This window comes from Bactrocera dorsalis, chromosome 2, assembly GCF_023373825.1.
Source record: "Bactrocera dorsalis isolate Fly_Bdor chromosome 2, ASM2337382v1, whole genome shotgun sequence".
Lineage (NCBI taxonomy): Eukaryota > Metazoa > Arthropoda > Insecta > Diptera > Tephritidae > Bactrocera > Bactrocera dorsalis.
In genome coordinates, this window is record NC_064304.1 from 2,896,704 (window position 1) to 2,923,913 (window position 27,210).

The window sequence follows — 27,210 nt, forward strand, 5'->3', positions numbered from 1 at the left end:
GAACACCGTCGCTCCACAGCTGAGCTGAGTGGAGCTGAAGTTCACAGCGCGTTATTGAAAGTTGTTTGGCGAGCTTTGATTTACAGCTCACATTATATGTATGGTACTTTGGTATTCCCGTTTTGTGTTGGTGTTTCTGTGGTTCACTTTTGAAAATAAATGCATACAAACGAGTGTGGTATTCCACCGCTGTGAGTTCTGCTGCTTTGAGCTGAGCTCTCGCTGAAATGCGCTCCACATCTGATAAGCGAACATTTCTGTTTATATGTGGCGCATGAAAAATTGATATTTTGGAGCATGAATTAAATTGTGTACACTACGTACATGCTCATTTTAGTGTGTCAATATATGCTTAATTATTCAATTATTGGTGTGGGTGATGATGTGATGCTTCATCACATGACGCAGACGTAATGTCAAGGCGATGCAAAGTGCTGTTTAGGGGAATATGAACGATTTCCTCAGGGAAGAAAGAAGCTGGGAAACCCATTTTGCGTAGAACTAGCTCTAAATCATTATTGTTTACTTAAACCAGTGACTGTGCTGCCGCTTACTTTCATTAAACAATTATGTATAATTATAAAAAAATTCAATATTCGAGTGATTTCTTAGATACATGGTTATTAGAAGCATTTGTATAGTATATCTAAAATAAAAAAAATTAAAATTTTAAACTTTAAAGTCGTCTATATTGACAAGTATCAATATCTTGTGATAGTTTTTTTTTGAGATTTTTGGGGCAGTGTTGTATTGTATTATTGATTTTGGATTTGGGATGATATTATAGACACTCATTTTCATTACAAAAGGGGTTTTTTGTATTTTTTTTAACTCCACACCCAACGTCGTAGTTTTGAGATAACTAAAGTCATAATATTATTTTTTAATCTCAACCCAATTTTAGAAATTATGCTTGGAATATTAAGTGAAAAGATGTTTTTCGTTAAATTTTTCTAACTTCAATTTTTGATTTTTAAATATTATTTATTTAATTTCGATAGGATATTTTAAAATTCAAAGCAAAAAACATAATTTTAAATATTGACATAAAAACATAATATTAAATATAATATTTTTAAATTCTATGTTTATTTTTAAATACCTGAATTTAAAATAAAAATACAATATTTTAACAGAAATGATAAAAAATTTAATATTTTTTCAATAATTGGTTTTCATAATTTGAATGCTGTACTGGAAGCCATGTCCTTTCACATTTCTCTTCTATGGACTGATTTGCTCCAGGAATTGGCCTTATTTTCCAATGCTATTTCCATTGGCCTTACTCTGGCCTGTTTACCTCAGCAAAAGCTTTACAGCTGCTTGTGTGAAAAGCATTTGGAAAACTTATATTAATACCGGTGATAAGTGTGCCTCTTATTAAAGCTTTATAAAAAAGCTTAATCATATACAAGCACCTTGTGAGTGGAAAAGCTTCAAAAGCTGCTATGCCATAGTTGCCAGAGCATGGCTACTAGTGGGAACGTTTGTTGAAATGCACATTCTAAAAATTCTATATTAATTCAAAATACCTAACTGTTGATATATCACCGGGTATAAATGAAAAAAATACCCAGTTAGGGTAGTCTAATAAAAATAAAAATAAGTTCGACAAATTAGTTATGTGTCAAAAAAGAAGTGTTTCGATTTTCGAACATATTTGTGTACATAAGGATTCTGATTTATTTATCTTATAGGAATATCTTGATTTAATACCATCCTTCAGAAAGTAAAGTGTCGTTGGTTCTGATTATTGCTGTAGATTATCTTTGCCAGATTTGCAAATGATTTCTATGGTTCCTTCGAAATCGATTTATGTGCTTGAAAAAGTTTTGGTTTTGTTTCGTTTGGTTCAAAATAACAGTTGCAATTTTTAGGGATAACCATCAGAACGACTATATTAAGGAGTTACATGGGTTTCCAGGGGTAAAAATAACCGTTTTTAATTTTTTTGTTTTTCATATAAGAAATGAAATATTTCATTAGAATTTTTTATTATTACAAACATACACTATTAGCAAAGAAATTCTGAATTTTTCGAAAAATATATTTTAGACTCGGCCATTGCGACTCTATTTCCGGTAACCTCTCGGAAAAAAGATGCGTCTGCGTTGGCAGAATAACTCCTTACAGCATCATCTAAAGTGAAAAATACACGTTTTAGTTAATCCCTTAACTTAAAAATTGGACGAAGGAAAAAAAAAACTGAAAACTGTTTTTTGGCAAACATTTTTCAAATAAAATATAATAAAATTTCAGTGAAAATTTCGCAACATTTTTTTTAAATAGTTGCAATTGAAAGAAGATACTTCATCCAGGTTCTTATGAATTGTATTTCAAAGGCCTGCGTAAAATTTCATGGAGATCGGTTGAGTAGTTCTCAAGAAATCTTGCCACCGATTTCAAAAACAGGGTTTCGAGAAGCTAGCCTCGAGTCCTCAAGGCTGTATCTCCGAAACTATTACTTGGATCTACTTGAAAATTTATGACTATATTCTAGAGATGTTGTATAATTTAATAAGGCAATAAAAAATACCTTTGCAGAGGCAGCATTTACTTGCAGATAAATATCTATGAGGAATATATTGATATATAAGCTATATAGTTTGTCAGTATTAATGAAATATGTTATGAATTTTATAAATAAATACAAATAAGTTGAAATGAAATCGTATACTTCATTTGCACACCTCAACTCGTTGGTACTCGATAAATGTTTACTAACCCAATTCAGCGTGAGCCAAATGTGCTAGAAACGTCAGTTTAGCGGCAAGACTTTTCACGGGCACGTGCTGCGCACACACACTTCGGCACTTCCATGCACCCATACCTGCACAGAGACACCGGCATATTTGCGCACACAGTTGGCATATTTCAAATCGCACTTCGGGGAATGAAATAAAAATATCTGCGAACATGTTTATACAAAATGTTACGGCAAATATTGACAAAAGCATAACTGAAAGTGCGCAAATTGACTTAATTGACTAAAAAGGCGCTGAGAGGTGACTGAATTGGGAGTTGCTTGATCTTTCGAATACATAAATATGTGTATGTATATGTGTATGTGTGTATGTGTGTTCGGTATTTCTATATTTGGCTGGCCATTTGCACGCAGCCGCTCCTCCTCCAAGAGCCATGCTCCCTGGGGTCGCCAGGGATGTAAAAATAACAATTCGAAATGCTTTCCCCATGAAGTGAGTGTGGATGTACCCACGCCTCAACGAAAACACACATATGCTTGCGTTCACTTAAAATTCCAATTATTTATCCCTCTATTTAAAAAAAAATTGTTTTGTTACATTTTCGTTTGTTGTTGCAGAGTAGTGATTGGAACGGCTTCCAAACATGATTTGCTAGGCGTTGAACTTTTCTCGCTTTCATTCTATTTTTACTTTCTTTTATTCTCTTTTTATTGTTTCGGGTTTATATTATTATGTTGGCTTTATCGATGAAAGCCGCCAGGAGCGTAGAATGGTGGGCAAAGTGTGTGAACACAATTTTCCATTGTGGCAATTACCGCCGAAAGCTCCAAAAAGGTTATTCGAGTGCATTTATTTTGGAGCGCTGAAACGAAAATGGAAATGTGCATAAATTAGAACATAAACATAACTTAAAATTTCAATAATTCACAAACTTCACTATTAGGGCTGGGTGATTTGTTTATGGCTGCTTTTTTATATTTTATCGCACAGGGAGGAAGCTACAGTGTAAGAGATAAACAAGAAATACTTGTAGTTTAATGCTATGACATAAGACGCATACGTACATATACATAAAACGTTATCTATTTCAAGGTTGCCTACAAAGCTACAGAACATCAAATTTAATGGGGAATGTTTCTTATCATTCGAAAGCACATTCTTTGGCATTTAAATTTTGAAGATTATCTCTTTCAACTCTAAGGCCGGAATCAAAACTTTGCATATTCCATAAGGAAAAAGTCCAACGGTGTGATATCACACAATCTTGGTGTCCAATCGATCGCCCAAAAACATGAAATTATCTGATCACCGAATTGTCCTCTCGACAAATCCATTGATTGATGCGAAGTGTGGGAAGTGACGATGTCTTCTTGAAACTAAATGGCACATGATCACGAGCTTCATTTTGAGACATTAAATAGACGGCTTCAGTTATTGAATTTAAGGTATCAAAGTAAAATGCGCCAAGTCGTTCCATACGTTAGTCCGAGTTGCTGCGAACGGCGCCGAATCGACTCTTCACCATGTTCACTCTCAGCTATTGCTGATATATTTTCTTCAGTGCGTGCTGCACGTGGTCTCTTCAGTCGAATATCATCCAATAATGAATCTCACAAACAAAGACAATTCATCTGACTTGATACACAGTAGTCCCGTAACAGGATGTGCAAACTACTCTCATTTAACCAAAAGGTTTTTTGAATCATTTAAATTATCTCACCAATTGTATTTCAGTATGAGTCATATTATTTTCTCTTATAATGTTTTTATTTACTTATTCATATACTTTTTCGCCAAGGCACTTCTGGAGATCGGCTATGGGATGAAGATAATCAACATTTTTTTTTAAATTAATCGCCTATATTGTGGTAATATTACTTCTGTATGTGTACACTACTTTAATTTAATAATTAAATAAAATTCCTCTTTAAAAAAATCACAAAAAAACTATTATTTTTGACTAGTAAGTGCCTTAGGACCGTTCGAATGCGTTTAGGTAAACAACTTTATTTTCTTTGAAATTTCGATTGAAACGTACCTGACGAAAATGAGACCATTAGTGCTTAGGAATATACAAAAATAATTTTTTTTTTTAAATTAATTCATTTATAACGCTGCATTGTCACCACTAATAGACAGTAACAAAATAATCTGCGCAGATTAATTACTAGATATTATTTTTAATTAAAGTCCGAAAATGACATGAAAACAGTTGAATGTATTTCATTTTGTCTAATTTTGTGTTACAACGAAAAACCAATTAAATATATGTGCTTATGTTTGTATGTATTTATGTTCATACATACCCTGCAGCGAAAGCAACTTTGTTGGTAGAAACCACTTTATAACTAGTTTGCAGCGCAAGAAGAAATTATCAGCTGGTTTGATTTCTTTGTACAAGCTACTGACATCCAAGAGGTTGGGCAAACAGCTGACAATGGTTCGCTATAGCTAGTTCAAAATAGGTCTGTAAAATCAGGTGTAAGATCCAAAATCGTAAAGATAAAATGCTGTTTGGTGTTACTTACTATATTAAAACGAACTTTTGAGAATGAAGAATAAACACGAGTGAAAACTCATTGGAGTCAAATGTAATAACTCTTTAAAGACGTTTTACAATTCGTGGAAGTCAAGTCGTTTTTACGAGTTCAATTTCAATACGAAAACTCTAGCTACAAAAGTTTATTTCCTGACTAGTTCAGTTTCCATCCAGTAACATCAAATTGTGAACTTGTCTTTTCGATAACTAATGTGTTATCCCACTGCAGGGCTTTAAAGAAATTTTCTTAATAGAGCGGACTCCATAAATTTTTTTACACGCCATTTCTCACACATGTGCATGAAAAACAGAGGCAAGATGAAAACTTTCTGCCCGCCATACACGCCATACATATACTCTCGCATAGATAATGGGTATGTAGGTGTGAGCACACGTGCCGCAGACACGTCTAAGACAATTGTTGGTGGGGAAATACTGCCACAAATCTAAAGTCAAAACAAAATGCACTAGGAAATTTCATAGACGAAATTATAGCGATACGGAGGAATCCAGGAAATCCTCGCATTTAATGTCATAATTCATGTTTTCCATTTAACGATTGTGGTAAATGGCGGTTCATAAAGTTGATTTGACGTACGCTGACAGCAGCAAATCGAACAACAAAAAAGAAAAACTGCAAAACCAAAAAAGAAAAATAATTAACTCAACCCAGAATGAAAGCGAAAAAGTTAAAGAAAAATGTTGAAATGAGCAAATCGAAATCGCATTGTAAAATATTTATTTATGCGTCTGTCTGTTGGGCGAGAAACGTTCCAAGTTAATTCGAATTGACAAGCGAATGAGATCGACCATAGATTACCAATAAGTAAAACAAGTAAAAATAAGGAAAAACGCAGACGCAGAAGGCAAAGACAAACAAACATTTTCCAACGCTGCAGAAAAATATACACATATATATATATATGTATATGTATGTATATGTAAGTAATGAGAAGACGTGCGTCAGTTGAAAATTTTATTTTTCAAAAATTTTGAAAAAATCTCTTTGACACGATGCAACTAACTCGAACGACCTCAAATGAACATGAAACAGACACAATTTGTTGAGCTGAGGCTTTGCCAATGCACGGTGGACATGAGAACGGCCTTGGCGCTTTGTATGATTTGCAATTAAGTTGGTCATCTGATTAAACTAAATCAGGCTTTGTAACCTATCAACCGTGAACTGGCCATCCTAATGACTCTCCCCTCTTTTGGGACTTCAATTTGCCTCAAAGACTTCCAAAGCATTTTCAAAAAGCGAAAAAATATGAGTATTTCTCATCTGCTGTAACGCCCGAAGTAAACGGAGCAGACACTGTCGCCAAGAGCTATCGCTCCCAAAGGACTTTTGTAGAAAGAAAGAGTTTTTCGTTGGGTATGAAGAAGTGTTTTTTCACCGAGAGATCTGCGGTAACCTGTACATTATTGAAGAGACAGTAACTAGAGTGGTGACAGGTATTTTTTTCAGATGAGAAGATGGGTGCTTCTTAAGCTTTTTTAGATATCTAAAATATCAGTTTATTATATTTTTTCTGGGAACTAATTTAATACGACACCAACTTCTTAATCCATTTATTTCCAAATAACATAAACTAAAAAAAAATCTAAAGGTTTCTCCAGTAAAACAGAAAACCCCATTAAGCGTTTCAACAGATTTTGAATTTTATGATGTAAGTGATGCTGTTGCCACATGTAGCGCTACTTTTGCCGCCAATGCATTTCAGCAAGATCATCGAAGTCGGACAGCAGTAAATTGTTTCGAAAATAATATGTTGTGCTTTCGAAAATCCAACACAACAAAAACAAATATCCACGAAATGAAAACAAAGCAATAATGATTTGTGCGCGTATTATTTTGAGGCAGAAATTAATTTTAGAACGTGCCTCATGTTCGACGAATACGTACTCATTGTACTGCGTTCGCCTCATTTACCCGATGAGGTACGGGAGCCACAATTGCGTTCATAAAACTGTACTTACATATGTTTGTGTGTAACTGTGTGTGCTGTCTTAGGTTTTAGTACTTTTTGTATGTTCTGGTAGTGTCTCGAACAGGGTGGAGTGATATAATGCTTTTATGTTGTGATTTCTGCTGTGGACTGATTTCGAACGTAAAAACAATGTGGTAGTAGACGTTGTATAATGGCTCTAAATCACTCAGTTCACCTTTTTGGTTATCTTTACAGAAGTTTTCTAATCATAATTTGTTACAGCCAGAGGGCTGATTGTGGGATAAATATAATATTCAATTCATTAACAGAGTCAAGTGAGTTAATAAAACTGGAGAAAAAGAAGCAAAGTTGGTAGAAACAGCTTTAAAGTGCGATTAAAGACAAACTCGCTAAGTGAGATGACACCTCGCTCTGGTTGACCTATCGTTGAAAAAGTCGATGAAATTATGAAAAAGATTGATCAGAACCGTCACATAAGCAACCATGACATTGCTTAGGAACTTAAAATTCATCATCAAACGGTTTTAAACCATTTAAAAAATGCTGGCTACAAAAAGAAATTCGATGTTTGGGTATCACATGAACTGTCTGAGAAAAATTTAATGGACCGAATTAACGTCTGCGATTCTTTGCTGAAAAGAAAGCGTGGTGAAGCTCAACATATGGTCACCAGAATTGACGCTTCTTAAGGTTATGCTGAGTGTTTGCTGAGATTGGAAAGGAATCATCCACTATAAGCTGCTCCAGTCTGGTCGAACTATTGATTCTACATTTCACTGTCAACAACTGATGAGATTGAGCTATCGAAAAAAAACTAGAACTGATCAAACGAAAGAGCATCGTCTTCCACCCAGATCTTTGATGACTCGGCAAAAGTGGGAGAGCTTGGCTGGGAAGTTTTGATGGATCCACCATATAACACTGTCTTTGCACCATCGGACTACCATTTGCTTCGGGCAATGCAAAACTTCATTAATAGAGTAAAGTTGGTTGCAAGAGAAGCCTGAGAAAACTGCTTGTCGCAGTTTTTTGCCGAGAAACCAGAAAAGTTTTACACTAATGGAATAATGTCTATAGCGGAAAAATGGCAGAAAAGTGGGCGACCAAAATGGTACAATTTGTTTAATTAAAGTTCATTATAAATATAAAAAAAGTTGTAGTTTGATTAGAAATACGAAAAGACTTTTTCGACATAATATAAAATAAAGTACTTGAAAAATATATTTTCGAAATACAAACGAGATTTGTGTAACTTTCGAGGAACATATTTTTAAACTCTCTTGCAAACCGACGCACCCTGTATCCCTTTGACTGAATCATAATCACTTTAATGAAAGCTACACATGTCGCTTTCCGCGTTTGGCTTCGTTATGTGTATACAACTATATGCGGTAAGTAAAATAAAGACTGTTTTCCACTGCTGCATGTTTCAAAAGATGCAACAACAACAACAACGTCGTCAGCAACATGAAATAGATCGAGGAAAAAGAAAACAGTGCGCGCCGTTCTGTGTGGGCAACAATCAGTCGACAAACTCAATGACTTTTCCTACATCACACAGCAAGTCAAGGCGAAATTGCGCACAAGCAGGTGCACATACAACCCTGTATGTTTATATGCATATATCGACATAGTATATCGTATGTATGTGTATTGAAATGTATTCATATAGGCAGATATTGTTGTTGCTGTAGCTGACGCTGGTGGGCATTTTTCGCCTATGTCTGACGTGCATTCGCCGCGTCGCGGCTGTCGAGCATTTTCCACACTCTCGCCTGCACACCATCACACACACACACTAATATATGCATACAAAATAGATTTTCCTCTTTTTGGCTTCTGCGAAAAACACGATCGGCTATTAGTTAAACTGTACGTGTGCGCACGTGTATGTGTGGCGGGACTGCGCGAGTGTGCGTGTATTGGAAAAGTGGGAAACTGGGGAGCGACCGAGGCGGCAGAAAATCGTGGCGGGTGCAGTTGGTGCTCAAGTGTGTTTTTCGTTTAATTTTCATAGATATTTTTTGGAGCTGCTACCGCTCGCCTGTTTTCGCCGCCGGTGTGTGAATGGACTTAACATATTACTCGCCGGAAAACGCCGCTGGTGCTATAGCATCGTCCTGCTCGGCATGAGTTGAATCGAGATTTTTTTCCTTGTTTTCAAGTGAATTATTTTTCGGTTTTTACAGTTTGCGATTTATTTTTTACTTCGCCTTTGGCAAATCCACTTGTCGTACGTTCGCGCATTTTGCCCAGTTTTTTGTCGTACTTCCAAGTTTTTCCGCAGGCGACCCTTGCTGCGTCGCTTTTTCCTACCGAATATCCCTCTAGTTGTGAACAGCGCGAAAAAGCTGGCGGCAGCGTCTTTGATCGCTGGCGATTGTCCTCAGTTTAGTAAAATGTTTCGTATAGGCTCATACATACATACCCCCATACAAATATATATATATATATATACACTACATATGTATATACTATACTTTAAATCATATTTATGTGAACATTAGCACTGGTGTTGCTCTATTTTATTTTAAGGAGGGTTGCAGGTCGCATAGCTTAGATGGTTATCACTAGTATTATCACGTCTCAAAGTACATAAGAAGCAAAAGGAAACCTACATAAGTGACTTACATATAATATCTAAGTCCATCTCTTGATCTTAGTGGGGTTCACTCTGATGATGGTTATTCCATCAGCGTAAAACTTTTCTGGTTTCTCGGCAATAACCCACGACAAGTAATTCTCATAGGCTTCTTTTGAAGCCAACTTTACTCCATTAAGAGAGTTCTGCATTGACCGAAATAAATGGTAGTCCGATCGTGCAAGGTCAGGGCTATATGGTAGATGCATCAAAATTTCCCAGCCAATCTCCCAGTTTTTGCCGAGTCATCAAAGATGTGTGGGCTCTAGCGTTATCCTGATGGAAGACGAAGCCTTTTCTGTTGATCAGTTCATGTGGTACCCAAATATCGAGCAGCCTTTTTTAAATAGCTCAAAACCGTTTGATGAGGAATGTTAGGTTCCTTAGCGATGACTGCTTATGTGACGATGCATCATAATTTCATCGACTTTTTTAACCATAGGTCGACCAAAGGAAAGTGCATCTTTTACATAGAAATGCTTAATTAAATGAAGCCTAAAATCTCATCATTCCAACACCATTTAGTATGTGATTTTTACGACTGCAATGACATCTATTGACAAAATAAGAAAAGACTTTTTCGGCTACCCAATATTTTGAACGTTTTCTGCTTTATAGAGTGTACAAAGGTAGCAACTTTCTGAAAAAAAAGTTTTCTGGAATTCTCTAAGATGTCCAATAAAAAAGTAAATATTTTCGGAAGACCTTAAAATCTCTTAGCGAAAATGCCTTAATTACACGAATTGAACACATAATCCCCTTTCACAAATGTATTTGGACGCCCGTGTCGATACACACCCAACACACCGCCATATTTATATACGGATTTCAAAAACATACATTTTGAGCAGATATTGTGGACATACTAACCCATTGTGTGTATGTATGGATGTGTGTATTTCGAGCTGCTTGTAGACAATTTGTTCGTTTTCGCCGCCAAAGATCGTCGCTCGCACGAGTTTCCTTTGCCCGGTGCGTCTCAACTCAGGCCGAAGCATTTCATTCAAAATATGTAGCTGAGAAATATGATTTTTTGATTCTATTTTCTAACGCAAGACACATAGAGCCAGTCGAAACGGCCGAACAAAGAAACCACGGAGCACAAGTGAAATAGCGAAGAAGAAGAAGAAAAAAGTCGAATTTTCAAAAGAAGCGAAGTATAATAAATATATGGGCGAATTTGCATGAATTTCTCCTTTTTTTGTGCGATGTGAATTGGAAATTTTGCTCATATCGGCGGCGTAATAATCGCACGCCAGCAGCATTCGAATGATCGTCAGTAGTGACTGAAAGCAACAAGATTTTTCACTTAATGCTGACATTTTAGTCTGTCTGTTTTTTTTGGATTTTTTGCGCTGAAAAACAATAAGCCTGAGAGCTTAAATGCCGCTGCCACTGGCGCTGCCGCAAACTCGGACGAACGAAGACGAATGTGTTTCATCTGTTTTGGACCGTTCTGAAACTTTTAATTGAATTATATTGAACACGAAAAGCGTACAAATCGTCCGCATTGTTTTGCAGAAAAATTCGACTCGCAGCCATCGACGACAGGAATTTTCGTAATAAAAATCCCGGTGATTTTTTGTCCGATTTGCGCGCAAAACTCTCTATATATAAAGCACTCAGAAATCATATGATAATTGGACGATAAATAAAAATCGAAGAGAATAAGGCAAAAACGCGTGCCGCAAGGTGTGAAATTCCGCAAGTTGTGAACGACAGATCTTTTATAGGCGAAACAAAACGAACTCAACGAAATTGATTGTGGAAGACACTCGCAGTTTTGGAACGCAGAAAGAGAGAGAAGACAAAAAAAAAGCAAAAATCAATTTGTGACAGCATTAATTATAGTTTGTGAAGTGTTTGGTTGTACTTACTTAATCATGTGACAAATTAGAGCTGACATAAAGTGTAGCGTAATAAATTTAAATAATTTAGAAAAATTCCCTTGTCTTTGTGTGTCTTTCGGCAACGTATTGTGTATGGACATAGTTATATAATGCATATTTCAACAATAAAGTGCTTACAGTAATAGAAAAATTAAAAGTCCTGTTGCCGGCCTAATTTCAAGAAAACACCAAACGCAACAACAACAATAAAAACAAAAAAAAAATTGCTACCGTTGAAAGGCAACGCAGGAAATACCAAAGTTTAAACGCAACTCGAATTTGTTTATGTAATCCAAAATTAAACAACAACAACAACAACAAAAAGCGCACATAAAATTTTATTTTCAGGAAGAAAGAATTCTCTGCTAGAAACTGTGCGCGAGTATTTTAAAATTAGAAGTTCAAATTCACTAAAAGCAACAACAACGCGCCAGCAGAAGGCAAAGGGAAATACACAAAGAAAACAAAAAAAAAACAAGAAAGAATCTAGAAAGTAACGTCAAACAAGAAAACAAAAAATCACACGAAACAAACGAAGAATATATAAGAAAAGCGCTCAAAGCGAAAACAAGTTTTAGTGTTTGTTATTTGTGTGCAAGTGTGTGCGTGTTTGTGTACTTCAAGTGAAAATTCGGAAAAAATATAATTTATGAAAAAATAGTGTATTATTTAAAAGAAAAGCAGTGTTTTGTTCTTTTTGTATTTATTTTTTAAATTTCTAAATTTTACAGCAAACTAAAAGATTCGAGTTCTTGTGCCTTAGCAAATTTTAGTGATTAAACTGACGCAAATTTGTTGAAAAACTTTGACCGCAAAGTGTCCGCAAATAGAAATTGAAAACTGTGCAAAATGTCGGAAGTTGAAACTGCCGTTAATCCCGCCACCACAAGCGCCGAGACGGAGCAGGAGCCGGAAAAGACCGTCACTCAGACGGTGGACGAGGATGAGGATATGAAGGAGGAGGTCTCCGCCGAAACGGAGAAAATGATTACCGAAACGGTTGACGAGGACGGCGACGTGGTCGAGGAGACCACCGAGGTTACGCGTAAAACCATTAAGCGCACCATGAAAATTACTGAGGTGAGTCCAAATAAGTCACCCTTCATTGCTTGCCATGATTGTGGAGTTCGACAAATGAGTTTGAGTGTGAAAATTAAAATTGACTAGAATATGAGGTTAATTGGTGAAATTGAATGACTTGATGCTTGTTTCGAAACTGTTAATCAAGGCTTTGAGAATAATTTATAAGAACTCTATAAAGCTGAATATACTTTTAAGTGTTATAAAAGATATTACTCATATTTTCTGCCCCAAATTCCATTGCCTTAAGATATTTTATTTTTGTAGAAAATTCTGTCAAGTGCGTTCTGTTTATAAGAAGCTTTACACTCTTCAACCATTTTGTTTTTTGTGGAACCGTCGGTATTAAGTGCTGGGTACGTCGTTACTTTGTTTAAAGTATAGATCTAGATTATTTTGAATTTTCAATAGAAAAATTAGCAGTAAATTATAACGCACTCCTGGGATATAAATTGTGCTACACGCAAAAGAAATTTTTTTAATTATGGAAAAATAAAGAATGTAAACAATAATGAAGTACTCTTGTGTATTCTAAATATTATATGGAAGCACAGTGAGATAACGGTTGTTGTAAAAACTGGAAATAAATCTGACCAGATGTGTAATATGTTTAAAATATTGCAAAAACAAACAAATATCTAATTATCTTATGATCTTCGACAAAAACAATGCCTCTCATATTGACTCCGAATATATTTTTTTTTTATTACCGGTACTTTAAAGTTCGCATATAAGCTTTGAAACGTAGCTCTACAAGTCGAAGAAAATTCACAGATAGTTCAAGCACTTCGTTCATAAATATAAGTAAATCTGAAAACGAACCAATCTTTGACTTGGCTTTGATCGGTCAATTTGAATGTCAGCTACATGCTAAAGTAGTCAGATCTAAACATTATGCTTCAGATTTCGTTCAAATATCTCTAAAAAACTTTTTTATACAAAGACAAACAGTCTATCCGTATAAAAATTAACTAAGCCCTAATGTTTTGAAAATTCGATTTGAAATTTTCCACTCGTCCGTTTCTCTTCAAGCTTCGAGAAGCTTCTCATTTGCCGGAAAATTGTCTTTGTATAGAAATGAAATTTGAAACATACTCGTATGTTCAGAGCGGACTACTTTGGCATATAGCTGACATTCAAATAACAAAGTTAAGTCGACCCACCGCGTTCCGTTGATAATGTAAATACAGGGTTTTCCAATAAGATTGGTATGATCTCTTTAAAAAAAAAAACGCACTAATTGGTAAAGAAATTTAAACGTTTTTTATTAAGTATGAAGTACGATCGAAGAAGTTCTGAATATAAGATCATCCAAATGGCCTCCACGACTTCTTCTGCAGGAGCGAATTCGATGAAACAAATTTTCGAGTACTATTTCCACTAAATCAAGTCATGAAGTCAAGTTTTGAAGAGAATTTTGTTTATTGTTAAAGGCCAATTACTTCAAATAACCTACAAGAAGTAGTTTAACGGTGTTAGATCACAACTTCGTGGAAGCCATTGAATGTCACAATTTTTTAAAATAAAAATATCTCCAAACTTTTCTCGAAATACATAATTCGATTGTTGCACGCGCTGTGTGGCACGTAGCCCCGTCTTGTTGAAACCAAATGTTTTCAAAATCAATTTCTTTCAATTGCGGTCATAAAAAATTGGTTATCATCGATCTATACAGTTTTTCATTGACAATAATAGTGTCACTAGCTTCATTTCCAAAAAAAAACGGCCAGATTATTCCACCAGACCAAAGACCACACTAATCCGTCAATTTAGGTGAATGTTCACGAGTAATTTGTAGATTTTGCACCAGAATAGACAGTTTCATTTATGATGAAAGTGAGCCTCATCAGAGAAATTGTTTTTTTTTAAGATATCGTTATCTTTTTCAAGTTGTTCCAAGGCAAAATCAGCAAATTCATGACGTTTAAGTGGTCCAATGGCTTTAGTTCTTTAGTAAGAAAAAGTGTATACCTATGCAAGCCCTAATGCTTTTTCATTCCAATTCTTGAGAACGTCTTGAAATGGACAATTGCGGTCTTCAGCAACACTTGCCTGAACTGCAGCAATATTGTCATTACTTCGAGCAGTTCTTTATCTCATTGGCACTTGTGGATTATGTAAAGAAAATGCGGCCTCGAAATTTTCAACAATTCGACGAATAGCAAGCACAGGGAACCATAAAGTGGCAAAAACGCACGAAAAGTTGCTGTTGTAGAACACTTATTTTGATAATAAAATTTAATAATTTGTAAACGTTGTTCCTGCGTATATCTTTCCATGATGATATTGTAAACATTTCTGAATACATTGGAAAAAAACTACAATTAATGATGTATTAAAAATGGCCGAAATAACACTAAAAAGACTATCATCCCTATTAGAAAAGCCGGTATATACTTTTCAGAACCTCCGATGTTTGCTTCTGGGTGTTACAAACTTCGTGGCAAACTCAATATATCCTGTTCAGGGCACAATAAGCTGAAAGTTTTTTAGCACTAGACAGGCAGGCGCCACTCTTGTCAAACCAGCTCGCAAGTGATTAAAAAGCCAAGATTTAGAAGAAGTTAAAACAGTCATATAATAGTAATATTATATGATATTTTTGTTTAAATGAATGAACAGCAAAGTGCGCCGGCCTTATTCTTTTGATTTTCGGTTGAGCCATGCAAAAATGTTTACAATAAAAACAAACACATTACAAATATTATTTATAAACACTTTCATAGTTTATAAAATAAAAGCAAAAACAATAAATATATAAAGAAAAGCAGGGCGGTGGCGAGCAAATGATCTTCTCTTCTTCTTATTTTTGCTATCGTCATGATTTACGCGCACGATTTTGTTGCGTCGCGTCGCGGCTTGTGTTTCTTGCACATAAATTCGCTGAAATTTATTGTAGGTCCACTTTTTTATTATACATAAGTATAATATTATGTATTTTTTTTCAAATATCGCATAAACTAGAAAAGAAAAGTAGACGCGATTTATAGCACACGTTTCCTTATTTTGTCCGATAAACAAAGCAACAAGTAAATGCTGTTTTTTGGCAACAAAGATTATGCAAGAAATTCTCTGACATAGTGGACCAAACACGCAGACATCTACTGAACGCATTTCGAATTAAAACAAGTGGCTGCTGCCGATCTGAGTAGATTACAGTGATCTGGGCTGTCACGATTAGATTGACTTACAGCGCAGATACAAATTGTGAAACTAAATTCTACTACGTTCGGGAGTCGCTTATGCATACAGTTGCAGTTTACTGTTGAAGGAACCCATGTATCTCGGGTAAAAGACAGCCTTTTCTCAAGAACTTTTTTCTCATATAAGAAATTAATTATTTTTATTGTATAAACATACACTATTAACAAAGAAATTCTAAAATTTTTGCCAACAAATATTTTAAACACGGCCTTCGCGACGCCATTTCCGGCAGGATAACTCCTTACAAGATCATCTAAAGTAAAAAAAATATATTTTAGTTAAACCTTAATTTAGAACTTGGACGAAGATGAAAAAATTGAAAATTTCGCAACATTTTTTTTTTCAAATAGCTGTAATAAAAAAAAACTTCGTCCATCGCTTAAAGAATTGGATCTTAGAGACTTGTGTAAAATTTCATGAAAACCGGTTAAGTGATTCTCGAGAAATCTTGCCAACCGACTTCAAAAACGCAGTTTCGAGGAAAACGCTTTTAAAGACGGTGCATTGTCAAACAAACATGTTCCTTGAATTTCTAAAACATATCTCACAGATTGATCAATATTGTCGGTAAAAAGTTAGTTTAGGGTCCACAAACTATATTTGGCGTCTGGGTTCTTAAAAATTTATAGTCCGAATTCGGCAATTTTTGGTCGTAGGATGGTGTACCTTGAGGACTCTGTTTATGCATAGTTGTATCCGGATAAATAAATGATTGTTGATATTTATGCTGGAAAGTTAAAAGATCAGATGGAATTTAAAATTGTGTTATATGTCAAGTAGGCGTGATTTTTGCCTGAATCGGTCGAGTAGACCCAGATATATGGATTTTCTACTAGATGTGGACGCCTATCGCCCAATTTTAAAAACCAATCTTAACTTTCTTTTAAGAAAAGCGCATACCAATTTTCACTAAGACATCTCAATTTTTACGCAAGTTATCACCTACACGGACGGACGGACAGACAGACAGTTACCCGGATTTCTACTGTTCTCTTCATCTAGATCACTTATATATATATGTACGTATGTATATAAAGCCTTAGATACAAGGTAATCTTATTTTTAGGTGATACAAACAACCGCTAGGTGAACAAAACCATCATAACATACTCTGTAGCAACATGTTGCAAGCGGATAAAAATACTTAATGCTCATAAATGTCAGTATTTGTAGATATAAATATTGCAACAATGTTTCCGAATATGCACATGTGAATTGGCAATGCGTTTCGGTTGTTATGAGGCCCTGTAAAGCTTCAATCAATTCGAGAGGAAAGCGCAGCTATATTGATTTCCACAGACAAAATGCAATAAAGTTTTGAGCAGAGCAGCAAAAATAGTAAAATTGTAATTTACAAAATCATATATTCACACATACATACATACGTTCGTACGTAAGCAAACTCAAATGCAGTCCAGTATAAATAAAACAAAACAGAAACATTAAAACGCCGACGCTTTGCTCCAAAAAATATAATCCTCGCACTCATAATCTGCTACGCACAGGCATAAATACATAAATATATTTACAAATTTACACTCGTTCATGCAATTGTTTAATGCCGAAAAGTGTGTGCGTGTTCGTGCCTACTTTGTTGCACACAAAATGTTGCATTTACTGATGTTGCTTCTAATTGCAATTAATTATTTTATTTGGTCAAATTGCTAATTATAATTACTCGAACATTTCCGCCACTGTTACAAGCACACACACTCACTTACACACAGACGCACACAAAAATTCGCCAGCGGCATCAATTGGTCGCCAGCAGAGTGATTGGGCAGGAGGTGTGTCTCATCACACTCGAACGCAGCTGCATTTGCATGGGAGACGACGCACACAAGCCGGAAGGGGGGTATCGGGGGGGTTGTGTGCAGTGTTGCAGAGGCATATTGAATGCATTTCGTAATTTAATTGAAATCACACAGGCAGCGCAGTCATACAAGTTCCTCTACATTAGCGTAGCAAAGCGATTTCGGCCGATTTTGAGGCGAATGTTGAAATTTTCCGCAATTAAAGCGAAAACTATGGCTTATAAACGGACGTTTGCACTGCGTTCGCGAATGTGTGTGTGTGCTTCCGAAAAATCATCAACAACAAGCAGAAATATTGTTTAATAAACATAAATTGTCAGAAATAATATTACTTGCAGTTGGCTTGCGATATCAAAAAGCACCAGCCACCCACAGCTTTAAAAAAACACAGCGCAAGCTAATCGCATTAGAACACAGAAAACTCTGAATTTTCATATATTTTTAAAAAGTTGTTGAGCGGCTATGCGCCCACTCCCCATGCAAATTAATTACTGTTTATTCGCTGATTCTCAAGTCATTTTTCATGCGAAAGTTTATTTTCGCTAATGAGCTGACGTTAAAAGACAAAATGTGCTTGGAAATAATATTTGCAAAGTAAAGTCCAATAATATTGCAGTCGCTTCAGGCAGGGAAATAGCCTATGGATAGTAAATAAGTAGGATAAGTGGAGGCTTTCGAAGTTGTACACACTTACGTATAAGACTGGTTGATTCTCTGCAATATTAATAAATATGCAGGTACATTTTATTAAAGATAAGCTTTAACCACGTCTATATCTGCTGGTGAACAGGATAAAATCATCATATAAGTATTTCTACATATACTTCATTATGTTCCCATCGTTTGAGAATGCCAAATTAGTATATATGTATTTATAATAATAAAGTATAACATATGTACACACTCTCATATATTGTATTCCATAAGCAACATCTATCAACCAACAGAGAATCGATTCAAGACCCTAAAAGCCAATGTATATTGTGTCAGTTAAGTACTCGGAAATTGTAAATAAAACGAAAATATTTAATTTAATAAATGATTAATATATATTTTTTTTGCTTTCAAAGTAGTCCTTACCAGATGCAATACACTTATGCTAACGATTTTCCAGTTCTCGAAACACTTTTCATAATCACTTTTTGGGATGACCTTCAGCTACTTCAACGAATTTTTTTTAATCTCTTCGATCTGAAAACGGATTCAATGTAGCGATAATTTCAGCTTGGCGAACAAAACATCATGCACCAAACCTCGAATATTGAAAAAAAACCAATTAACATCACCTTGAGTTTTGAGTTTTGGCGTGATTTGTGATTGTTGACTTGTTTGCATATTGAACTCATGTCTCATCGGCATTTATAATGATCTCCATGAATAAAGGATTGGAACTCGTACGCTCATAAGAGAACTGTCGAGTGAAGCAAGAATGTGTTTCATACCCAAAATATCCTCAGATATGTCGAACTCTCTTGCCATCTCTCCAATATATGCCTGTCGATTTTCAAGTACCACATCTTTCACTTTCTTTAATATTTTCATCAGTTGAAGATGTCGAAGATCGTCTTCAATGCCCTCGACTGTTGAATCAAGCCTTTTCCAATATTCCAATATTCGCAACGATTCCGCATACGAAATTGGGTTAGAAATACAAAATTTCAGACAAAATCTTTCTTTGATGTTTTTTTATAAAGAATAGCTCTACCAACAAAAACATTTTTTTTTTTAATTTCATTTTCCCGGGGGAGTTAATTACAATTTTGATAATAAAGTGTCTCTTTGTTACAGTATTTGTACCAAAACCACTATTAGGCAGATATCTAGATTTAACTTCATGTTACTTCGTTTGTAGGGTTACAAAACAAATTAGGTATACGTTTATGAACCTTGAAACATTTTCGAGCTTAAGTCTAATAATCATGAGGAAATCATCACCATCTCCATAGTTGTTCTAAAAGTACTAGAATACAAATTTAGTGAAGATGTCTTGACAAATAAACATATTTCATATTAGCACATTAAAATAACTCTTCTGTTTATCCTGTAATAGTCCGATATCAGCGGTTCCGATAAATTAATAACTTCTTGAGAAGAACAAGAAATGTGGAAACTTTCAGATACATATTTCAAAAACTAAAGGAATAGTTGGCGGACATACTGACGACTAAGCAAACAGACGAGCATGGCTAATTCGGCTCAATTCGTCACGCTGATTAATTATGTATATGTGTTCATACTTTATAGGGTTTTCGACTTTTTCTTCTGGGTGTTGAGGTAAACTTAATCAGTATAAAAAAAAATGTTCAAATAAATCGTAAATGATGAAATTAAAAAAAAATATTCCAAATCCTGTTTTAATAATATATGTTTGTTTAATGTGTCATTAAACAAGTTACCGTTACCATGATAAGTTATTAAAAGATGTTAAAAACATCAATAATAATAATAATAATAATAATAATAATAATAATAATAATAATAATAATAATAATAATAATAATAATAAAAATAATAATAATAATAATAATAATAATAATAATAATAATAATGGTAATAATAATAAAACCTGTATACTTACAATCAAAATTTTTAAATAATTATTTTTTTTATACTATAATTTTTTATATATATTTAAAATTGATCCCCTACGTATTGGTGTGATTAATATTTCTATGGAAAAAATTTGTCAACTGTTCATACTCCTCTCCGCAATGCAAATTCTTATAAACAATTTTTCAAGGACAGGTTCATTGCACTCTGCACTCGAGCAGCTGACCGTTTGAGTGCTTATTTATGTGAATGTCAACATTAATTTTATTCCCCCTGAAAGTAGGAGGGGAAAATTTGGCACCAAACTTCTTCAGGCTTTTGTATTTTTAATGAATTTACTTTGCTTTTATTTTTCTTTAGATTCCGCAGTGTGTCTCTTTAGTTTTTATCTTAGAGCCACCGCGAGGGGAAGACAGGTATCCAACTTCAAAATACGAATCCTCGATTTCTGTAGTGTGTAGTTTGTTGACTTAATTTTAAGGAAATATAATTTGATTCATATTGTATCATAAAGTTATTAAGTATAACGAACCTAAAATATAGCGTTGAGAATTGTAATTACGTAAACTCAATTTTGTATATAACCCAACAACAATTTTTTTAAACAAGTGTGAACATTTTTAATATTTTATTATTTTGCGACGCATTATGGCAAGTTGTGAGTCCCCTAAATGTGGCTTATAAACTACAGGCACTATTAGAGCAAGATATACATATGTACGTATATAGTCGTTGATATATTTTCATAAATATCCATATTGACAAACTATATACATACATCTTATGTTTGTGCCTCGAAGTTTATCGGCTCAATCACCTCAACCCCGGCTAAATATACAGACCTATGTACAAGAGATATAAATTATTTTTAGTTACAAATTCTGAAATAAATGACACACTCACACAAGCATACAGAGTTTGGTTGCAACGTTCAATCAATTCGAAAAATATAAAAGTAGTTTCTCATTAATTATGTGGCAAATGTGCTGATGTGCACGGATTTTCAATACACACATATTCATCTAACAGTATGCATGTATTGAGCATAATCAGTGGTCTGCAAGTAATTAGTTTGCATGGCAAGTTAGAAAATGTTGACAAAATAAATTGTCTTGTTTGCCTACTTAATAGATGACTCAGAGAGGAAATCGCTAAAACTCAACCAACTAATGTGTAGATATACATATATAGAGTAAATAAATATAGCAGTTACTAAGTTTATAACTACATATCAAAAAGGGTGAAGATAAAAATATATGGTATTTAGTAATGCCTCTTCAATTTGAAGCAGCATTTAAATATAGAATGTTTATATTAAAAAAGCTGACACGTGGGTTCATTGACCGTTTTGATGTTGAGCATTAGACAGTAATCACTACCGAACAGTTCTTATACAAAATTGTTCACTTCACTCATCTGTTAAACCACAGTTTATATTTATAGATATGGTATATGTACAATCGCTTTTCAGCAAATTAACCTCAGTCGCGTTTATATTAATGGCATATTATACTAAATTTCAGGTAAAGTAAGAAAAAATGTTGACTGCGGTTATAAGGAAGCTGTAATACGCTTCATAGATAAAAAAAGTTTCCATAAAGGAAGTCGATTGCTATCGTCCAGTATGTATGTCAGCTACTTATAAGGTAGCGGTTCCGACAAATTAGTTGGAAGAAACGGTCATAGGCGAAATCTCAGTTCGTTACCTACTAGTTTGTAATACACAGACAGAAATCTCTTTTCGCTGATCAGTGATACTCGTACTTTATATGATCCGACGTTTCATTCTGTATGATACAAACTTCATGAGAGGTTTGTTAAAAAATTATTCCGCATTTTCTATATCTTAAAAAAGTATTTATTTATTCAAAGTAATCACCCCCCACAATACTGCACTTCTGCCAGCGTTTTTTCCTATCCTCAAAGCCCTTAAAAATCTTTAACTCTTCCGGCAAAAACTCATGAGGCACAACGACCCTGCAATAGATGAAAACTGCTGATGCGGTAGCTTCAAATGTGATGATTGTGCTTTGGTTTCCAAGTCATAACCATAAATTTATGATTCGGCACCAGTTATGAGTCAACATGGACTGAGTCCAACATCTCGTGAGTAATGATAATAGGTTGCTCTTCGTCGTTCACATCTTCTCGACCTTCTGAGGACATTTCGTACCATCGATAAACACAGTTTTTGTCCACACTCGGACTGCGTCAGCGAACTCAATTCTATATTCACTGATCCATTTTTTGAAATAAACAAAAATCGGTGGCGAACGAAGCAAAAGAGCTGTCAAAAATGTATATGAGTACCAACATAACCCAACAAAATAATCGAAAATTCAAAATTCGGAATACTTTTTGTACAAACCTCGTATAAGCTATCTTTTGTCATTCTTTTTTGGGGGGTCTGCATCTACTCAAATGGTAGATAGGCAAGGTAGTTGTCGATTTCATGTTCCCATATTTTGTTGCTGTAGTTCTATACTTTGTATTTAGTCCTTTTAATTATAAAAAATCTTATTCAATATTAATCAAGTTCCTTCTAAGAAATAAAATATTTCATGTGACTTCAATATTAATTTTAGTTAATGAAATATGAACTTAATCGAGTGAATCTCACCAAATACCACACGAAAGTTTCAAGTAAAACTTGCATTCAATTAACATATCTCATAGAAATCCTTGATTTTCGCACATAGCGGGCTAATTTGCATACAGAACAGCTGCAGCAACAAATTGCTGAACAAACATGCCAGAGGAATGTTTGCGCCTCAACATCAACCACACATATACATATACATACGTATATTGCGGCAAGCATCATCCTGAGTTGGAATTCAATGTCAGACGGTTTTGTGTTTGCTTCGTTCTGCTTGTTTGGCTATAAATCGCTCGCTAAGGATCCTTTCGCGCTTCATTTTGAGTCACCTTCACGGCATTGACATTCGTCTGCGGCAAAGCGGGGCGGCAGGTGCGCGGCAGTCGGCATTTGTACCAGGCGGTTATTAGCAGAAGAATGTCAATGCTTGTTTATACATATTTACAAATACATAGTGAGAGCTAAGCAGGGTGACTAGGAACTTTTTTCTTTTGAATTCCTAAATTTCTTAATTGAGTGCTATACTTAAGAAATTTGGGATTTCAAAAGAAAGGATGACTTGAGTCATAAATGTAAATAAATATAAATGTAATAAATCTATCATATTGGCATTAAATTGAAGTTTTTTTTACCATAAATAAAATCACCCGATCTACATATGCTAAATTCTGTGTGCATTTTGAAGTCAATTTCATAATGTCACTCTGAAAAAAAGCTTGGAAATTAGCAAACAATTAGCACAGTCACTAAACCTTAACAGCTAGTACTCAATTGCGGCCAGTTGCAGACTATAAGGTGGATGCATAAGCAGCTCTCGCAGCTTTGGCGAGCCACTATCGATTTGTGCCGCCTGACGGATCTCCTCTCTTGTTTGACAAAGCTGCATCTGGACGATTGTTTCCTTCGAACGGTCCAATTGTTGACACTCCAGATCCGAATTAAAGGTTGGACAGTTAGGTAGTAAGTAGTTTATTGAAAGTGATTTCCTACCAATCCCACGAAACATATTCAAAAACCATTCTTACCATCAATCCTGGCTTGACTAGAATACTTAATAGAAACCTCAGAACTCAAAATGTTTAGAAATTCTATTTGATACCTTTCAAGACCAAAATATTGTCGGTTTTTGCACTATAATTGCAGCACCCTGTATCACTTTCATTTCCACCGTTGTATCATTTGGATTTCGTCAAACTGCAAATAGAAATATTTACGGCTAAAATACAAAATGGAGCATATAAAATAATGACATATGTTCTGTCAACGCTGGTTAGTAGATAAGTGCGGGCGGCGCCACTTAAGTTGCTGGCGGCAATACTTTCGGCTGACAAGATGACTTTGAGATGCTTGTAAAAGTGTTTATCTTCACTACTTTTAATTGGTTTTATTGTATTTTTCGTGTGTATTCATTTCATTTCTTTCTTTTTCTCGAAAGCAACAATAATGCGCTTCAGTGAGTGTAAAATATATTAATGAACTGCAGTGGCAAATATCTTTATAGCGCTTGAAGAGCATACGAACATTTCACGCTGAGTGTCAACCAAAACAAATTACACATACAAATATGGCTTTCTTTGATGCACAAACGCGCAAAATCATATAAAATCGTCATATTTAGATTTTTTGAAGATCATGCCACAGTGGCAGGTGTCCACACACGTTTCCGTTAGCACATTTCTAAACGGCGCATACATATGTATATTCTACAATAACGTGTTAGCTGAAATACTTGGCACACATACAAACACATGCCTACATATATGTATGTGGCTGCCTGCAGTGGCATAGTGACAGCTCAGCAGGGCGTATGAGCAACATGCAGAATTTTACGCTCCGTACGACTCATTCTATTCGTCCTTCATAATGTCACAAATGACAATGTTTACATTCATTTAGCGGCACAAAAATTAGAAAAAAAAAATTAAAAATGAACTAAGTAAATAAGTTCTGTTGTGAATAATAATTAACTCGTGCATGTTTTTTATATGTAATAAAAGGCATCTATGCACATACATATATTTATATGTATATTTGAAATAATTTTTAATTGAATTTATTTTTCCATAATTTATACTACATATTTAAATATATACAAAATTTCACTTTCAACAATTCCTTTGAATATTTTTATTTAAATATAAACAAATAATCATTTTTTTATTGTGTGTGATGTTATTGTTCAGAAAGCTATAATATTTGAGTACATACATACGTACTGGATCTGTTGCTATAAAAAATCAACACTAAATACTGGCTTTAAATAAATATAAGTTATAGAAAGCGCTCAAGTATTATTTTCCATATATGCGCAATTTATATGAACTCTTTATAAATAAAAAAGGAAACTAATTATTTTAATTGAAAATTCCGTTTGTGTTGTCTGAAAGTTCGAGAATGTTAATAATATTCTTTCAGTGAAAACCTAAAGAGGATAGAATCATCGTTATCAAGCAATATTAAATCAGGAGGAAATTTGCGGCGACAGCTAAGAATCCACCATCAGCTCTAAAACTGACAGTTTTTCTTCCTGAATCTCTATTCTCTCGGAAGATATATAATATAATATAAATTTGAAAAATGACTCAATAAAAATGATACTTTGTCCATCCTGCATTAGCTATTAACTATTTTAGAGCATTTTGGAATTAATGAGGTGATTATGCCAAAACAAATATTTTTGTTGGGTTTTCTAGTTCTCCAACTACATATGAACGTTTATCAATTACTTCTGGTATACATTTATCATGACTTTACTAATCTCTCCTTCAACAAAATAAAATTCTCAAAAAGAAAGTGGAAAAGAGAAAAGAATGTAGTATTTCTCAACTTTCGGCTAAAGTTACAATGAGAATTTTTATACTGCAACTCACCCTGTCTGTTAAGAGAAAATTTTCCAGCATGAAACACACATGATTCAATATTTTGCGATATACTTTTCAAATTAGAAAACAAAAGGTTTAAATTCATAAATACACAACCTTGCATATCTACATTCATACATGCATGTTTTGCTTTGAAACGCTGCACCTAATTCCCTGCGGTTAATTTGATCAGTTCGTTGATACACTGTATTCAAACGCATACATAAACACACATACACATTTGTTTGGCATAATAATGCTTATGTATGTATACGTGTGTATAATTCTATATATATATATACATATATACATCGACACTTGAATGCCAGAAGCCACAGGCGAAAATAAGAAATACATAAAAGCTAACACAAATCGTTGTTGATACTTGAAATTCAAAGCAAACAAATTCAAACTTGGGTAAATAAACGCGAAGAGAAAGAAGAAAAATCGGAAGATTAGGACAAGGCGCACAAGGAAAAGTAAATACTAAAGATTATATAAATAAATGGTATTTAAATCCCATAATGAATTAGCTTATGTATTTGTGTGCGAATTTTTCTGCTAGCGCATACAAGTCTACGTTTGCTTGTATGTTTGTAAGCGTGTTTGCACAAAATATTTTTTGAAATTTTTGTACACATATACATATTTTTGCTTATGAATACGCGCTACATAGAGATATTCACCGAGTGCTAAGTAGACGAGCCATTCTCTGCAATGAGATATTCTTTGAGAAAAGGGACGCAAAAGAAAATATCTAATTATTTAAATATGTATGAGTATATTAATATATGTTTACTTGTATTTATGTGTATACAACATGCACTTATAGAATTAAACACTAAGCAACAGAACACATACTATGACTATGTAAAGATACATAAATGTATATAAAAATATATATTTTTTTTAAGTATATAGGTTGATTTTTCGCAATTGATATATGTGCAATGCTAAAAGAAAATTTAGAAATCTGGAAAATCTATACTACTCCATGTCAATTTATATTCACTCAAGAGGTACCTCTTTGCTAATGTACATATTTCGTTTCCTTTAAGATTATCCAAACTCAAAAATTCTAATTTTTTCCCCCAAAAGTCTCTTTAAAGTTTAGCCAAAATTTTTACCATATTAATGCTTATCATTAATAATTTAATTTTTTCGTCTCCTTCTGATTTCTCCAACGGAGTGGAGGTTTTCCTCTTACCCTGTTTTTAGCGTTCCATCGAATGCGATAATCGACGTTGCCGCTCACCATCTCCTGGTGTTATGCTTTCACTGGCATTCAGCAGAGTAGAAAAGTGTTCCCACCATGATTTCAGTATGCTCTGGGCATCAGTCTATAGATCACCTCTGTGGGTTCTATAAGAATA

General features: G+C 34.4%; 1 protein-coding gene across 13 annotated transcripts; it reads left to right on the plus strand.

Annotated features, from left to right (window-relative positions):
- Positions 1-10,794: 10,794 nt before the first annotated feature.
- On the plus strand, positions 10,795-12,911 carry LOC125776558 (uncharacterized). Of its 13 annotated transcripts, none has more exons than XM_049449319.1 (2): positions 10,795-10,997; positions 12,461-12,911. In XM_049449319.1, the coding sequence occupies exon 2, from the start codon at positions 12,579-12,581 to the stop codon at positions 12,894-12,896; it is 318 nt and encodes a 105-aa protein (XP_049305276.1). In that variant the 5' UTR covers positions 10,795-10,997; positions 12,461-12,578; the 3' UTR covers positions 12,897-12,911. The 13 variants fall into 13 exon arrangements, with proteins under 13 accessions (XP_049305276.1, XP_049305278.1, XP_049305285.1 ...); XM_049449321.1 differs by having other exon boundaries at positions 10,961-11,115; XM_049449328.1 differs by lacking the exon at positions 10,795-10,997 and adding an exon at positions 11,111-11,170.
- Positions 12,912-27,210: the final 14,299 nt, after the last annotated feature.